Here is a 19,738-nt window from a genome sequence, read left to right as displayed (position 1 = left end):
AAATATTTATTTAAAATTAAAATTTAAAAATTTAAATGTCATATGAAAATTATTTAATTAATACTCATATTAATCACACAACAAAACTTCGACAAAAGATGAAAATTGTTGTAGGAGTAAACTTTAGGCCAGATACTTTGATATTATTACAAATAAATCTGTAGAGTAAAGTGAAACTTAAGAGAAAATTAAAGGCGATTCCAGTTTAAAGTCATTTGGTCTTAACTTTAGGCTTAATTAACGTTAGCACTAAGTTCATTATCAGTTATGAAGTCTAAATATATATAAAAATAAACGCAGTAATTCGTTTTTTATAATTTTAACTGAATACTTTAAATATTCTTCCCATTGCTTTAATTCATTTATAGCTATCAATGTATTTGTGTTTAAGAAATAATTTTTATTCCCAATAGGATGTAACATTGTAGATCTTTTGGTCTAGCAAACATATAATTGTCCAAATATTACACTAGAAAGCACAACTCGAACGAACTAACAAAATGGCAGGAGATAAGAGATGCGATTGAAGTTATGCGCCTGAGTACCCCTAACCATGTACCCTTTCGCAAAGAAACCGATCCAAGTAGGTTTCCACATTGATTAATAATTGCACCAGCAACATTATAAAAATACATTGTGAAGTTAATAAACTTCTTCGGGGATTGTTACTTTTTGATTGTGAAGCGGCCATGAAAGTAAAGCAGTTATCATGTGTCCAATAATAGTAGTAGCATCTTCCATGTTGGTAAGGTTAATGGTAAGCGAGAAGCTAAGTACGAATCTCAATCCGTCTGCATTCCAAGTTGAAACCAGTCTTCCACTAGTGATCTTTGACATCATCACACTCCAGGTATATTTTAAACATTGACTTAAACCATAATGAAATTAACCCTTGATGAAATAACCAACATACAATAAATTCACGCTCAGGTATTATGATGAACGAAATCAACCAATTGAGACCATACATTGCAACAGAATTTAAGGAGACAGTAAATAAAAAATAGAACATGTAATGTAATGTAATGATCTAGGCAGTAGAACTACATATTTATCATGAATGAAAATATAACTGCAAGTGCAACGGAAATCGATTGAAATATTCCTTATAATGATGTTTGATGCAGGATATATAATACTTGTCTCTATTATTTGGTTTTTACTTATGGTGAGTTATAATACATAATATTAGAGATTTTGATGTTTATTATATCTTTACATTTATAACATTATAATATTTATAACAATAATATTTATTCTTTTTATGGAATACCCCCTTTTTGGTGGAATAACAGTACCGTCTTCCCAATAAAGGAAATGGCTTTAATAAAATCAATAAATCCGGCAAGTTATTAAAACAAATTATTAACAATATCACATGTAATGTTCAATCAGTTCAATCACCAAACTATAGATCAAAAACCAAAATGAATGACTTTCGAAAGATTTTTATCAATACGTTTTTAAAGGAAGGCTGATTGATTTGTCTGATGACGACTTGTGGCATTAATATAAAAACTCGATTATCAAAACTCTCATCACGGAAAGAAAGCTGACTAATTTCTTATGACGTCTTGTGGCTTAAACATAAAAATTCCATCAGGAATACTTTCATTAGAGAAAGAAAGCTGACAGATTGTCTGATGACGACGTGTGGCTGAAATATACAAATTCGATCACAAATACTTTCATCAAAGAAAGAAAGCTGACTGATTATCTGATGACGACTTGTGGCTTATGTGTGAAAGATCGATTTATCAATACTTTCATTAGGAAAGGAAAGCTATCTGATTATCTGATAATGACTTGAGCATTAGTATGAAATCTAGTTTATGAAAACTTTCATCAGGGAAAGAAAGCTGTCAGATTATCTGATGATGATTTGTGGCTTATGCACATATGTGTTATGTGAGAACATAATATTAGACAATAAAGCAAGATAAGAAGCCTTTAAGTGTTGATAATCTGACTCACTTATAGTGTTTTCAAAACTATAGTTATGTAGTGCTATACATGTGAAGTGTTTATATAGGGTTTATATATTTTGAATTTTATTAATATTCAAATATGTGTATAATGTTAGTTTTATATGCTAGTATTTATATACTATTTACTTGCTTTATTTCAACATACATTATATTTCGATTCATTACACTCTTTTATCTTCTTATGCATTATGTACTATTCATTTCTCCAGAAGTTACGCACCTTGTGATTAACTACCGTGTGAATATGAGAAATAATTTATTCGCCAAAAATACACACTAAAGATAATACAGAAACTGCATACATTTTAATCATTTACACTTATAAAAATATTTGTTTAAATTTTCAAACAAATTTTCTTTCACTATTTCACCGCTCCTTGCATGTAACATATTTCTTTTAAATTTCTTGCCAACTTCTCAGACTGCGCCAGGATATGCTGCATGCTACATGCTCCTGAAGAAGGATGCTTATATATGTGCCAGAGTACGTGTTCTTATTTTACATGTAACAAACTTTCGAAACGTGACTACAAGTGAAGGATTAGGATATATGCAGCTACGTATACGCCAAAGTAATCCCCAAATCGAGTGTGCATGTCGGTGAAATGCTCGCACCATATTTCAGCGAGCTATGCGAAGTACGCGGACGTTTTTCCCCGCAAGCGTGGAGCAGTTCACTAATATCTGAAATTGCTTCCTTTTCATGTGGATGTGTTTGCTTTTTTCTGGCGAACTCCTGTTTTGTTATTTTGTTATTTTTTTATTTGAAATTTTTAAACTTTTTTTTGTATTATTTACAGATATAAAGTCCTTTTTTTGCATATGGCCTCCGGCGCCATTTGTGTGTGTTCGCTGGCATACGTGTTGCAATTGCATTGCTGCAATGCTGCATTGCATATGTTGCAAGCATTTCGGATTGTGTTGTTACGTGCGCGAGCTTAGCGCTACTTGCGGTTGCCTTTATTTTGGCTGGTTGTGTGTGAAGGATACATTTCCATTTGTCTTCTCCTGCGTGGTTTTTTATGCTTCTCATGTTGTTGATACTTGTGCTTATACGTATGTGCAGCTGAATTTCGTTGGCATAAACCATTAAAGTGCAATATATTTTTTTTAACTCCGCAGCTATCCAAAATTCTTATTTATTTATTTTTATTTCATTTTGTGCCAAGCAAAATTGAGTTGGCTTAAGTGGTGAAGTGGTGCTCCGTTACCTCAGTTAGTAACGCCGTACGCGATGCCATTGCAAATTTTGTAGTTTTATGCACTTTTAAAACGCTGCTAACAGTATTTGTTGTAGACTTTGTTGGAAATATAAGCAATTTGATGGTCTTCATAGCAGTTGATTTAGATGCGCTTCTACTTTTCTTCTTAACATTTTAGGAATTTCAGCTACTCCACTGCTCCGTTGCATATATCTTTCTTGTAAATTACAACTTAGCTCAAAAATATTTTTGCATTATTGAAGTTATTTTTGCGTTATTGCAGGACTTACAAATCTTTTATTTTTATCCGTTTTTTTTTGTGTATGAAAGTTTGACTTGAAGTGAAAATGAAATTAAAATGGCCCCAAAGCATTTAAGCTCATTTTCAGCTCTTGTTAGTGTTGCTAACAAAGCAAAAACCAACAATGGCAAGTTTTTTTTTTTCATTTCATTTTACTATTATGCAGATTGCAATTACAATATCTCTTGAATTTTATTTGTTTTTTATTAAAAATATTTTCAGTTCTTATTTTTGAATTATTTTGACTATTTTTATGCTTGATTTCATGTTTGAACGGTTTTTGTCTGGCGGCCATTTTGTTTTTTGTTCCGCGCTTTCACTGATCAAAAGACAACACAACTTGCGTTATTTACTGCCCCCGGTAATTTCAATGCATTTCCTTCATCTTCCTATCTTACTGACGTTATCCTTTTTTCTTTCCTTTGAAGTTTTCAATTTAGTTTCTTTATAAATATCCGCTTTAAAAACATAAAAATTTTTGAATTAATATTATTTATTCCCAAATAAAAGATTTCTCTTTTATATACATATTGTATTATTTAATAATTTTTTATTTTGTTTATATATACTGTGCCAAAATTCCTCATCACTTCTAATCGCTATTCAAAAATGAAAATCTGAATGCCAAGAACAGGAAGTTGATATATAACCAAGTAATTCGACCGTCACTTCTATATGAATGTGTAGCGTTCAGCAAGGCCTCAAACACTACTATTCGCCAGTTAGAAATTGCACAAAGCCAGACTCTGAGAAGATATTTTAAGGTATCATGATAAACAATAATAAAATCAAGGGTTAGAGATGGGTTAAGAAGAAACCCCGCAGTTAATAGAGAGTAAAAGTGCTCAAGTGCACTGACTAAACTAGCCTCAACATAATAAATCTAAATATTAAATATTGACGCGTTACATCTTACTTAGATTAGTCTAGGACTGGTCCTGTCGTTATTGTGTTACCAAACGCATTGCGTGACAGTATTTTAGAATTCGCAATTTTCTGAACCAGTAAAGATATTAGCATGAAATTTTAGTATAGTATTTGTGTTGAGCTTTCTTTTCAATATATTTTGCGCCCAATCTGCTTACTTGAACCGTTCCGAATTTGGGTGTAACACCCACTATCCATATAAAATTTTTAATAAAAAATATTTGTGTTTGTATGGAATTTATTCCGTAAATGTATCCGAGTTTTTTCATAAGATTTTTTTTACTAATAGTTAAAGTTGTTATAATGATAAAGCGTTATCAAAAATAAAAAATGGTCCATCGCAGTCTATGCTTTATATCTATATCAGGTGACATAAATCACTGAAAAATTATGTAAAATATGACCTTTAATTAACATGTATGAGATGTTGACGAAAAAATCTATAAGTAACAACATAAGAACATTTTCTATTTTATTTGTGTTATAATAATTTATTAAAATTCATTAAATTTATTAAAATTTATTGAAATTTATTTATATTACAAATCTCTACAAATCAGTTAAAAACGACGAAGTTATGCCACATTAATTATAGTTTATTTAAAAACTGTAACTACGGAAAATTTTCCCTACTGGCTCGGAGCCATTACTGGATAGGAACCAGTAATTCTGCTACACTGTGCTAAAATTCATTAGTTTTAACCAATAACCTCAAGGGTCAATTTTTTTTATTTTAATTAGAATAGTTGCAAATTCAGCTTTATTTGTGTTAAAAATATTTTATTAAAATTTGAATAAAGAAGAAAAAATATATATTTTCAAAAGCATTTAGTACGAGACTTACTTACTAACGATAATTTAATTTAGCTAATGAGAAGAAAAGCAAAAGTTTTATAAATCACCTGATCATCTTGGAACTCACGTTACTGGTGTAAGAGTCCATATTTATCTGGAAACTAGCGTAAAACTGAATATGCCATTAGACTTTAGATGTAATGAAAATTCTTTGTCAAAAAATACTCCTTTCGAATAAGTAATCAAATCTACATTAATACTATCTCTTAACAAATTAAGAACATTTAATACAAGTCCCTTATAATATCTGTATTTTTGCATTGCACAAAAGTTCAGTTAATGACCAATAGTGTACATAACCCACTAGAAGAGTTTGAGAAGAAAATTCTTCTGTGATAGGTAATGAGTATTAAATTTGATGGAGTGATAAATTGTGTAAACTACTTCGTGACATTGAGACAGTTACCCATATTAAGAACCAACGGTTTTCACTAATAATGGTATAAAAACCGATGAAAATATTTTAATTGGAAAAGTGTTTGGTATTAATTAAATTTAACTAAATTTTGTCGAAACAGATCTAATACCTATATCTGTGTGGTAATGACATCAAACAAAATTTACTTTACTGGCTATTGCACGCTATATATAAATTTCACATGACATTATTAGTAAAAGTTTTTTGGCAGAAGCTACACGACAGGACCAAAAACCTGTCATATCTGCATATTTTAATTAAACAAATAAGTTCTGTTTAAGTGTTTTTTAGAAAATGATCAAATGATGTGATAGTAAAAACAAAAGTATATACTTTGCTGGTTATCCTACATCGTGTTTTAAATTCATATACAATTACTAATTGAAAAATATAATATATATATATGTCTAGATAAGAATATGTAATATAAAAATATATGTTAAATATATGTCAAGAACTATATAATAAATGAACCTTGCAGCATTTAATATACATAACATCGTCCAAAGTCAAACATAGGAATATTTCTCTTGTTTTTTAGAAATAAGCAGAACGTTTCGAATTTCATAGAACAATTGCTGAAAGCGGGGCATGTAAGAAGGAAAACGGAGTGGCAAATAATATTTACTATATAATTAAGTACTTATGAAAGCAATTACGAGAACTATTCACGAAATTCCCAGTACTGTCTCTCTGAGTTAAATTGAGCATTGAATACTTTTGTGGGTAGAGTGAAAATGTTTATTTCATTACTTATATTAATTCAATAGAGCAATTCATACTTAATGCGATAATTTCAAGTTATGTTTTGTTAACGATTTACTAAAATTGGTATTCCAGAGTTCTTTACTAAAAATATCCTATAAGCACTCACTAATTATGCATTCATCTTTCAAATGTGTAAGTCTTCACTCAAATGTGTAAGTTTCAAAATTTGCATTCGAACCATGTCAACCATTAATTTTGCATTGTTCAATTATTTGAGACAATGCGTACCACAAAACTGAGCAAATATGATGAAATGCAAATTACTGTAGACTAAAACGCATTTAATTAAAAACAGATTCAATGTTTAATCACGAAGACGTTGAAGTCTGCTTACGAACGCTACTGAATGCATTGCCAGCAATCAATGCAGTAAGACAAATAAGGAGCAACTCTGATGCAAGCTGCTGGCAAAAGCAGGGTTGGTAAGGTTGGTAAATTAAGTTATAATTGCACCCGCTTAATGAAGTTTATTATGCACTCATTAAATGCAAATGAACGATAATTTGGATTAATTAAGTTCTAAGTGCAGACGATGAAAGCGCACAAATTATTTTCCAATTAACAGAAAACGCAAATTATGTGTTTATTATAAATGCCGCCTTTGTTTGCTAAAAGCTAAATAAACAAATTAACAATTTTAATCGACATAATAAAGTAAATAAATAAAATTAAGTTTATATGTTGAGTTTCGTGGATAGAAAGAGCAGAAGTAATACTAAAATGAAAAAAAAAATGATATCAAAAATATTTGTAGGATTTGCGCCTTTGTTTGCTCGCTTATAGAAATGGCGTATCTATTACGCCATTGAGTTAGTTTTAAGGATATCAAGTCGAGTGTTTTCTACACTTATGTCAAGTGCACACTTAAGCGTTTCTTGCATCCTGAGCATAAGTAGCAGTTTTACGGAATTCAAACTGGCGGCGCTTGCAGCTTAGCACATTTTTTGTGTCTTGAAGTTGAGCACTTGCCGGGAGCCGGTGCCGGTGCCGGTGCCTGAGCAGCAGTTAAGCAATTCAAGACAAACACCTTGTGGTGATAGGAAGAAGGTAAGACCGAGTGAAAATAGTGCCTGCAGTTCTTTGGAGTGTCATGACATAAGCACCATTTTTAAACACAAAGTGAGACGAATACCATTCTTCTCAGATGTTGTCATTTAAGACAATTTTTGATATTTTTCTAAAAATAAATTGAGTTTTAGAAATTGAAAGGAAGTGAAAAGTAGTTGATAAACGTCTGCAGCAAACGTGTCGACTTTTAAGTTATGAATTAAAGTTCTAAAAAAAAGAAGTGTAAATTCAAAATTGTCCGAAGTAACAAAATAGCAGGATTACTAAATAATACAGTAAATTAACATATTTCGAGGAATTTTTTATCACCGTTTTAATCTTTAATGGTTGATATGTTTAGAGCTTATGAATTTAACTGAATATGTCTTAATAAGAAAATATTAAAAATGCTGAATTCTAACGAACTTATTTTATACTATAACAGTTTGCTTGGATACATTGAGTCAATGGAAAATGATTCAATATTCCCTGTATGCTATATGAGTACTTCATATATACTTATACTAAATAGGTTTGTGTTACAAAAATATATTTAAAAGTGATTAGATTTACTGTCATTTTTGTGAGTTATATATATTTTGAACCCTACAGTAAAACTATTAAAACCTCTGAAATAAATTAAAGAATAGTCTCTGTATTGAAATATTTCAATTAAAGCATTTTCACGTTTCAAGTATTTTTACTTATTAAAAATGGACGTGAATCAATTTGAAGTACCACAATAATATTTTATTTTATATATATATAAGTTTTATATATATTTTTATATATGTTTCTAACATTTTTTTTCTTTTGTAATTGTTTTTACTACATTTAATTAAAATGTAATTAAAAAATTAAACTCAATTTCTAATCTTTCTTATGTAATTTAAAATATTTAATATTTAGCAATATATTTTTTTTATACGTATACAAAAATTTATTTTTAAATAAAAAATCTATCATTAAATTATATTTTAAACACAAAATACATTTTTAATGGTATTTGTGGAAATATCTTTAATACTAAAATTTATTACACTAGAGAGGTTCACATTACAAATTTACGCTTAAGTAGCATACATGACTGCTTGAGCGCATAAAGGAAGATTTAAAGCAATAAAGCATGTGAGCCTCTTCTCTTCCCAGCTCATTCATATTAAAAGTAGTTTAAAATAAGATTTATAACGATACTTTTGCTCCAGAAGCAGTTATTGCCTTCTCTAAAGTATCTTAGATACTAGCAGGAAAAGCGCATATGCTGAAAACCGTATATAAGTCGAGACGTGCGTGTAAAGTAAAGTAAAAAAAGAAACAGCATTGCTAAATTTACTATAAAATTAACAATTGTTTTAAGTTACATTGGTTAAATTTAAATTTAAAAAATCTTAAGATATATAATTTTTTTCAAATACCTTTAATGTTTTAAAATTAAAATAAAATAAAGGGAAAATTCAATATATAGGTTAGGTCAGTAAGAACTATTGGTCTTTCGTGATTTCAGATAGACTTAGTGATTCCCTGTAGGCATTATGTTAGTTACCAACAATTAATTATCAGCCCAATGTGTGCTTGAAGCTTCAGTCCTGAGACGTGGCCACTAAGCATTTTTCGATGTTTTTAAAGCATGTTTATAGGGCAGACCTAGCTGAGATTTGAACCTACATAGATTTGATTAAATAGAAAATATTATATTAGGTTAGGAATTTTGTAATATTAGCCTATATATTTAAGATTATATACACATCTTTTTTAAATATATGAAGAGTAACTAATATATTTATATTTAAACTAAGCTGAACACTAATTGAATAAAGCTAAGAAATTATTTCTTAATTGATGGCATATTATGGAGTAGGTGTATTCATGATGAAATATGTTAATATAAATCACCACTTAATTGTCCAAATGTTTGTCATTAGATGACATAAATCATAACTCTAAAAATACCTGTTATACAAATAAATATGTACTTTCTTGCAATAAACAACATATCATACCTACAAGTTGCTCAAAGTCAAGCTCTCCGAAGACATCCGCAAGGCCATGGTACATCCGCAGAAATGACATGCTAAGAGATCTCAGAATAGATCCGGTCAAATAATATATAAAGGACACAGACCTGAAACTATACAATAAAACTGACAGGCTAGCACTGCTAGCACTATCTAATCTCAGAGGGATCTTAGATCCCTGATAACTGATCTTAGATCAGTCATCGAATAATTAGTGGAGCTTGTGAGGAACACAGAAATTAGTCAAATAGAATGGAGGGACTCTTAAAATTTCATTCCAATATTGTTTTAATTGCAATGCATGATTGTATCTTTATGCAAATAAGAAAGTAAGTAAATATAAAAATTTTTTTTAACAAATCTATTACACTTCATTATATATAAATTAATTTTGTTTAATTTAATATTAACTATTTAAAGCTTTTAAGTAGAGCGTATCATAGTACTAAAATCCAATATGAAATAAAATACTTGTTTTTGATTTAGTTTGGCTTTTGACAATTTTGACTTAATTTATGTGAATTTTGATTTATTTTTAAAAGATTATTATTTAAATAATGATTTTTAATTGAATTCAGCTTTGGATAAATTTAATTTATTTTATTTGTAATTGCAGTTCTTTTCAAGATAGATAGATACTTTGAGAAATGTTGGTGGTGTTTTCTTTTCTAACTAAAAACTTCCCATTGTTCCTATTTTATTTTTAATGAATCTAGATAGGCTCACATATTCTTTGATATTCTCTTTTTTATGGATTTTCTTTCTTCAAAACTAATTTCTTATGACTTAGCTTGAAAAAGCTGGCCATTCTAACAAATTTGAATGTTGCTAAGAGGCAAATTGTCTGAAAAATTTTCTGTGGAATAACCACATCAAAGTTGTAATATGCAAATGAAGGCAGGAATGAAGAGTTGGGTTACGCATTGTAAACGTGAAGTCCCCCAATGAAAATAAATGACAAGTTAAGATCAAAGAAATCGCTTTCATATATTGTAGAACGCAGTTTATTGCACTTTGTTAGAAAAATAATACTAAAAATAAATGTGAAATAAATTGCAATATTTTGGCTTAATCATAAAGTTCAAATGAGTTATTTTACCATCTAAATTGTTTATATAATATTGAAATACATATATCTGTGCTTTACTAAATTTAGTTACATCATCTGTTTTAATTTGAATAATGCTCGTATATCTACAATAAGTCTTCTAATGATAATAACGAAGTGTATCAATCGTAACTTCTAAGGATCTGAAACTATCGTAACTTTAATTTTTATTTTGCTAAAAATATTTTTATAAAACAAGAATAGGTTTCTGCAGGTTTTTTTTTCACTTAAGACAATATTGAAAATTAATATCATTTGTTTTTAAAATTTTTCATTTAATGAACAAAATTCACAACTTTAAATAAAATTCAACTCGAGTCAATTGTTGAACATTAAATTTGAGATAAAATAAATGCTTGACATTATCAAATTAAACTCTTTCGTCTGCATTTTTGCATTTGTTCAGTGTGGATTTCTGCATAGACACAAGGATGCGACACAGGATGTATGTGCTTCCTTGCCCAGGTCACAATGGACGATCCATCGCTTCCTTGTTTTTGTTGGTTTCTTTTTGTTTTGTCTGCGTTTTCACAACAATTTGTTTGGTGCGCCATGATTTGAACACTTTTTTTGGCAAAATATTTTTACTTGGATATCGTTTTTGTTGAATTGAGTAGAATAAAGCAATTGGTGTCTTCTATTCCTGCATTTTAACGTATGAATCTATGGATTTGCTTAAGTGTTAAACGCCCGATTGGCAAAAAATAGCTTTAGCACATGTCGTAGTCCAACGCAAAATGAAACAAGTTAAATCGATTTGTGTGAATTTTATTTTTTTATCTAAAAAGCTACAATATTTTGAAGTTTATTTTCGTTCCTTTCATTTTTTTCTCCATGCATATGTGGATTGGTTCCAACATCTAAAGTCTAAGAGTATTTCCAACATTTGGTCTTTTAAATGCTAATAATTGTGCAGCTATAACCCCCAAAGCATAAATATGTATATTTTAGGTTTTTACGTGAATAGGTGGAGTGAATTTTTGTTAAATCTAAATACTCTATTTTTTGGATGACCAGACAATACGCTAAAATATGCAAACAATATTTAAAATTTAGTCAACTTGAAAAAATAATTCCTGTTCTCTTAGTTTTTCACATTACTTAGTCCATTGATTTCCTATCGTATATGTTATTTTATTGAACTTAATTACTATTACTATTTTTAATAATAATAAACGAGTTATTAGATTTAAGTACTATAGATAAAATTTACTATAGATGTAGAACGCTTCTTTTTCTGTATATGAGACTTGATTTTATAAGTCAGCATTTTAATTGGTCCATTGATTGCCTATCGTATATGTTATTTTATTGAACTTAATTAGTATTAATTTATGGTACAAAAATAAACCAGTCCTTAGATTTAAGTACTATAGATAAAATTAACTATAGATATAGAGCGCTTGTTTTTCAATATATGAGACTTGATTTGTTGCATTTTATTGCAACAATATGATAAAACTAATTACTATCGTTGTTTGATAATATTTTATTTCAAATACTGACAGATGAATTACTAAATCCTAAGTTTTATTTTAATCGCATAAAGATCCACTTTTTTATATTTGCCACTTACATTAATCACAGTTTTCAAAATCTTAGTGCAGCAACCAATCACCAAATATATGATTAAACAATATTCAATATTTCACATTTTATGGACATCTCTTTGTAAAATGGAAAAAAGCCTAAATGTAAAGAATTTGGATAAGAAAAATAACTAAAATAAACAAAAAAATTAAAATAAAAATGAATAACACAAAAGTAAAATTAACAGCACAAATAATGCAAAGAAATGTGGATCGCATATGTACGTTATTAGAAGTCTTTCGCTATATTTTCTTGGTCAACAAAAGGAATCTAAACTTTGTAGGAGACTTCTTAAAAAACGTCCGCAGAAGATTCTACTATAATTTAATTCTGTAATATTTTGTTTGTAAATTAGTGAAATGTAATGAGGAAAGTTTGAAACCGATTGCAACAATAAAAGAACATTTGTTGTGAGAGTTAAAGGCTATAGGCTTATTAGACCTAAAATGAAACATTGGATTAAGTCGTGCTATGAATGTAGCTCACCCCATGGAGTTTATATCGAAGATGACAAAATAAATTCATATTAATTGATGAGTTTTTTCCGAATACTACCTCAAGATGTAATAACTTTCTCAACGATTTATAATTGTAATTATAATTTATAATTATAATTGTTCAGTCATAAACATACAGATATTGGGGTGTGAACTCAGGGCGATAGAAATAAGGAAGCATATGATTAAGTCAAAACACTGTTTTCCAGTAAACCTTTTTACTTTGAAACATTTTATAAAAACTATAAAACTTTTTGCCTTAGGTTGACAAAAATGAAAAGACGCCTGATTCGTCAAAAAAATTTGTTATAAATTAATTTCTTTAAATTTCAAAAACTCAAAAGCACTAAACTATGAAGCTTACTTATTTCTTGTTTTTTTACTGCAAATAAATAGTAACCTATCACGTTGGAGATACATTATATCATATTCAGTAGTGCACAATACCCATCGTTGAATTTCAAACGATTTTTACTGCTCAATCGACAGAGTAGCAGCCTGAGATTTATTCATATGGGTCTCGATAATAGTTATAGTGCGCCGCTGTAATCTCGCTTATAGCACTGGTACTGCTAAAACTCATTATATCATTTGTTTATAAGCAAATCTAACATTATTAATATAAGCATAAACCATTTATCCATAATGTTGTCATATAACAAAGGCAAAAATATTTATACATATCAAAACATATAAAAATATAAGATTAGATTTTTATTTTTGTTACTAACAATTTTAATAAATTCATATTTTTTATTAAATATTTTATTTAGCAGCATATTTACTGTGTACTATTATAGTTTAAACATATGTCGAATATTTCAGCTTTCAAATTCATGTATATTCTTATTGTGTATTCTATATATTGTACTTTTTTAACCTATATATATCATATAGCATGTAAAAGAATGTTTTTTAATATTCCTTGAAGAAGAAAAACATTAAAAGACTTTGTCATTTTGTTAAGCAGGAATCCATTATCGAACCACGCTTCGTTGACTACAAATTTAAGACTCAAATTGCTTAAGTGAAAGCACTTAAAATAAAAACAATGAAGTTAAACTAACAAAAAGAATTTTGATAAAAAATATTCTTGTTTTTATTTTTTTTTTAATAGAAAGACAGTGCAATGATTAATTTATAAGTACGATATACAATGCATATCTAAAAAGGACTATTCACAAGACAATGGAGCATTACATAGCAGACATGTCAGCATGATTACTTCAATGACGTATCATAAATATTTTTCTAAATAAACTTTTGAATCGACTGACCGGTCTGCTTAAATATATATGTACAATTGTTAATTAATATTCTTATAATTTTCGTTAATTAAACACCAATATTATAATTAAGAAGTAGCTTTTAACATTTCTATTTAAAAGTGGCCATTGCTACCTGTACTACGTCATACAAAAAAATTACATATGTTTTCAATTCAGCTGGAATATCTTTAAGTAATAATTTAAAATTATATATTACATGATTTAATTCAAATATTGTCTACAAAAAAATAAACTCACAATATAAGTAGGATTCTTAATTATTTTCTCTCTTGAAGTATTTAGTCCTCAAGGAAAAAAAACAGGACTGCCAATGAAGTAAGCATAATCTACTGAAAACACAACATTGCAGAGGTGGATATGGCAAATAAAGAAGACACTTTGCACTCAGGACATAATTACATTTTTTTTATATTTTTTTTATATTTTTTGTGTCCTTCTCAGTGTTCAAATCGTAAATATAACTTTGTGGTTGGGCTTTGGTTGGCTCATTTGGATTGTTGCGTGCTAAGACTGTGCACACATAAATTGTGCTCTAAGCTCTGCGCTAATTAAGTGCTCATTAAAACAGGATAATTGATATTAAGTAGGCATTAAATTGTTTGTTCCCCATACTATATATTATATCCACTTTTCCTTTTAAGATTATTTGTCGCAAATTGAATGAAGAGGATAAAAGAGATAAGTTTATATGATTCTAAGAAATTTTAATTTTAAAAATTTTAAAAATTTTTTATTATTATTTTTACCACAAAAGTAGAAATTAAATTTAATTTATTTACATCAACAAGTTTTGTTGTTTATAGTCGCAGCGAAATCAATTCGTTTACACACAATTTGTTCGATTATATATCGATTTCATCTGGCTTTTTTCGCAGTTGTTTACTTAGTCGTAGACTCCTCGTATTTATTTTCATTTATTTTTGTAAATTTTTTTCTACCTTTTGCCAATAAATTTGTTGATTTTATTGTAATTAATGATGCGTTTACACTTTCCTCGCACCTAATTTAGTTTGGCATTTATTGGTCTTACAAGGATGAATTTACGAGAGTTCACAAACTGTGAAGGAAATTAATATATTTTGTTTGCTATAATGAAGTTCATAGATACATATATTTACAAGAAAAAAGTTGGCGAAATATAGATTTATGTATTATTAGCAGACCAATAAATATACCATGTGTTTAATATTAATATATTAAGAAATTAAACCAATTGAATATGATTTAAAACGTTGTTTGAAAATAATATAAATTAACACTATAAGATAAATATCATTATTTCTTCCTCTAAAATGATTAAAGAAATGACATTATTTTAATTAATTTCAATAGTAGTAACCAAAGTATAAAGAAGTTTCAAAATTATAATATATATATATGAAACACATTGTATTCATATTTTCAAACAAGAAGTGTTGTAAAAAACGAAGACATAATGCTAGTATCTTCTAATAATATCACGTATTACCTGAAATTTCTAAATAACTAATTTTTTTTTCTCATTCTTAAGCTTTTTAACACGAATTTTACATAACTAGCAAATTTAATTCATTTTTTACAAGAGCTTGACTTTGCTATAGGTGGTTTTAACACTTATATACCTCCCGTTTCATGATTATTCTTCTCATTATTATTCCATTTCATATGTTTACCATCACCTATTTTGGTTAATACTATCCATTTATCCATTTAGAATAAAAAATAATTTTATGGATATCGTTGACCAAGGAATTATATCCCACATTCCTTGCTAAATACGACAGAAAGATCCTACCAAGGTAGTTGAAGGTTTAAACATAGTCGATGTTTAGTTCTTTCAAATTTAATATACTTAACTTAATACTTAACTTAATATACTTAATATTTAACTACACCTGTTTCACCGGCAAAAGTTTACCTAATAAAGTCTTGCACTTTCTTAAACGTCTCTACAACTTCTCCAATATGTGTGCATATTGTCCTTTTTATTATTTATCGGGAAGCAAAAGTTTCTCTAATCCAAAATAGATGTATTCACACATAAAGTTTCTTCAGTCATCTACCAAGTTTTCAGATATATCCATTGTATTATTATGATATTTTTGTACTAAAAAATAAAACAATTGTTTAATAAGCAAAGTAATAAGGTAAAGTCTGTACAATAAAAAATTTGTGAAATTTGTTTTTGTATTATATACAAGAAAGAATAATACAAAAACATACAATAAATAATGCCTCTACAAAAATATAGTATTGAATTTTAACAATTAAAAATACAAATATAAATAATTAATTCAATTATTCTACAGTGTGGTTTATGATTTCGTTCTAATATAACTTAGCAAGTAAATTTGTTTATGAACTTTAACAGCAAATTAAAAAAAAACTCCAAGTTCGAACATATACAGCTTTACATATACAACATATACAGCCAAGTACAGCTTTGTGTGAGTTGGGTAATGAGCACTGACTCTGAGCTTCATATTTGGCAGGTATTTTCGGTCTCAAAAAAATGATTTACGAATAATTAAATACAAGAAATAATTCCAAAACCATTGATGATGACTATTAAGCAATACTCGAATAAAGTATAAAGTCAATCAAATAATTTAATTAATTAAAATACTATAAAAATAATTTTTGTTGTAGTAGTTCACTACATTTCGAAACCTTTCTTAAATCTTTTCTTAAATCATATATTTTTAATGATTTTTATTATTTTTTAAAAATTCATTTTTTCTTAACTGTTTTAATCTTTATTATGTAAAAGCAACATTATTTATAAATGACTCATACTTTTAAGAATATGCAACTAAATTGTTTGCAACTAAATGTACACAGCGGAAAAAGGCGTCAATTTAATATAGTTTAACGCACTTTTGAGGATATAAGCATTTTTCAACTTATGTCAAGCACATCCTTAAAGTTTCCCTGCTTGCTGAGCACAAGTGGCACTCCTGCAACCGCTGCCAATTCAACATTCACCTGCATTTTATGTACATCACATACACAAGGACACTCAACTGTAAATGTACATAATGTAACTCAAACAAAACTCTATGCATTTCTTCGTCCTGAAATCGCTGGAAAATATGAATGAATAAATCACAGCAATAAGGGTCAAAAAAAAAACAAAAAAAAATTCAACTAAGCGTATTACAATAACAAAAAAAAAGGAAAAAAATGAAGAAAAAAGGATAAAATCCTGAAAAAATCTTTCATGTGTTTGCACTTAACACAATTTTTGAAATTTTCTTACCACAAAACTGAAAAAAAACTGAGTTAAGAATAAAAATTTAGCAAAATTTTTATTGATTGCGTTTGTTGAAAAAATATTACTTTTTCCCTCAATGCAAGTGAAAAATTTAAGCATAAAAGTCGTATTGACAATAAATTTTTCATATAACATATAAAAATATTAAAAAAAGCAACATGAAAATTTTAAACAATTTCTTCTTCTTAGATATTTTAGCTTGAAATAGCGAACCCAAAACATTTATCCTTTTAGTTCTAGATAAAATATTAAAAATTGTAAGTCGTTTTTCTTAATAAATTTTCTTGTAGCAAATGCAAAATAATATTACTGGAGTTTCGTTATGAGTACGAACGAGTATCTATTATACATAATTTTTTATCTGACAGTACAGAAAGGATAAGTGCTCTTGCATAAATAGCCTTAAGCGTAGTAGCTATAATAAAAAATAAACTTCCATAAGCAATTCATAAAAATTTCATAAAAATGTAATTGAAAATATAGTAATACGAGTATTTCCATAAGGAAAAGTAGAAAACTGAAGGAAAAGTTAATGCATTTTCCCTTTGAAATGAAGTAGTTTATGACTGAAAGCAATAGCAATCAAGAAACTGCACTGCATTACAAATTGTTGATACAATATTTACAAATATTTAACATATTATTTTATTTTATTTTATTTTATTTTACATTATTTTTTCGATGTTTATAGTATGAAGTTGTATGTTAGCCATTAAGCTTCTTGTGTAGGAGTGTATGGTACTAATCGTACTTATCGTACTTTGTTTTACAAACAGGTACACTAATTTTCTTTATCGAAACCAGCATCGGAAAACTTTAATAAAAAATAGCAATTACTGTAAAATCGATAAGCCACAACTTTTGCAAGTGATTTTGCTTCAATGCCATGAAACGTAATCATCATTAAAATTATTGCAAAGCATTATAAAGCATTATGTCTGAGATAATTACTAAAATTTTATCATTCGTGAAATTAAACAAAAATTCCTTTAGTGTACGCAAATTTACGGAGCCGCCAGGTGGGGCAGAGTAAACACTCTAAAGTTAAATGGGCAATTCAAAATTCAAAAATTGCTGCCAAGAGAAAATGAAGTATCCTGCCACGTTAACGTAAACTTCAAATTACAATATTCCTAAGTTACTAAATAAAATATATGTATATATGTATTTATATATGTATAAATTTGTATAGATACTTCTGTTTTGTTCAAAATTTTTCAAAATACTTTAAATAATTTCCATCTACTCGTATGAACAGCATTGAATTTAAGAATATTTGCATTTAAAACAATTTTGTTTGTTTTAGAATTTGTTCAGAAGTTCGGAGCTCTATTAAAAGTTGAAAATTAAAAATAAAAATTATTTTAATGCAATAAGTACAAAATACAAATATTAAAACTTATAACAAAGATATGATAAGGAAGTTAGAAAATACAAAAAGTACAATTTGTAATTTGATCCTTGGGGATAACAATAATTTTCCAAATAAAATTCTTGTAAGAGAAATGAAAGGAAAATTGCTAAAGTGAGCTCAATTACTTGTTGAAGTAATACAAATGAGAATTACAAACAGAAACTTAAAAAAATGCATTTAAATAATTTATTATCCTAAAAATAAATTTTATTTTTAAACAACAATCAACAATGTAAGGTATTTTTACTGTTTTTGGCATAAAACTTCATCAATATTAACTTGAATACGTTCAGTATGTAAGTTTATTTATTTAAGTAAGCAAATTGTAAGGAATAACTATAGAGCAGTTTTCAGTTTGTAGATATTCAAATTTTAATGCATATTTTCGTAAAAGTATATATGCATTTGTTTAGAACGGAATAACAAATCGAAATGCACTTTCACATAAATTCATTTTGATTTTGTATATAATTCTTTTTGCAAATATTTATTATTGAATACCTATAATTGTCGTCAGTCGAATTTTAGGTAGGTAGGTGATTTCCCCTCATGTCTCACTCGTCAGTTTTGCAGTTCCCCACAAAAGTTTGAAATTGCCTGTCAACACATTACTGCAACTTTAGACCTAGTCATATTATCCTTGAACAAGAATTCGCCCTCGAACATAGAGGCTTTGGTCTGTAAATCATATTTTAGGCATGAGACTAGTTGTTACTCTGGTAGGTGATATCCTCTCATGTCTCACATGCTAGTTTTGCAGTTCCCCACAAAAGTTTGAATTTTCCTGTCAACACATCACTGCAACTTTAGGCCTAGTCATATTATCAGTGAACAAGAATTTGCCCTCGAATATAGATATTTTTTTTATGTATTGTAATAAGTGTTGCAACAATGGATTAACTCACTCTTCAGTATAGCTTAGAACTATATTGTTCATTACTGTTTTCCTTTTGGAGTTGGAAAGCAACAAAAGCTACAATACGAGACCTTAATTCACTGAAAGAGAATGTGGCAATACTCGAAACAGCGTTATATGGTCAGCCAAATTTTAATAAATTAATAAAAT

At 28.2% G+C, this 19,738-nt stretch overlaps 1 protein-coding gene across 1 annotated transcript in view; it reads right to left on the bottom strand.

Moving 5' to 3' along the window:
• Nucleotides 1-15,694, bottom strand: part of LOC119668326 (neuromedin-K receptor-like) — a 24,406-nt gene extending 8,712 nt beyond the window's left edge. Inside the window, exon 1 of the mRNA XM_038077832.1 lies at nucleotides 15,607-15,694. Coding sequence (XP_037933760.1) covers nucleotides 15,607-15,694 — 88 coding nt within the window. The remainder of the gene's footprint in view (nucleotides 1-15,606) is intronic.
• Nucleotides 15,695-19,738: the final 4,044 nt, after the last annotated feature.

Source organism: Teleopsis dalmanni, chromosome 1, assembly GCF_002237135.1.
Source record: "Teleopsis dalmanni isolate 2A chromosome 1, ASM223713v2, whole genome shotgun sequence".
Taxonomy (NCBI): Eukaryota; Metazoa; Arthropoda; class Insecta; order Diptera; family Diopsidae; genus Teleopsis; species Teleopsis dalmanni.
The sequence above is the reverse complement of the archived record's forward strand: the minus strand, read 5'-3'. Positions and strand labels throughout refer to the sequence as shown.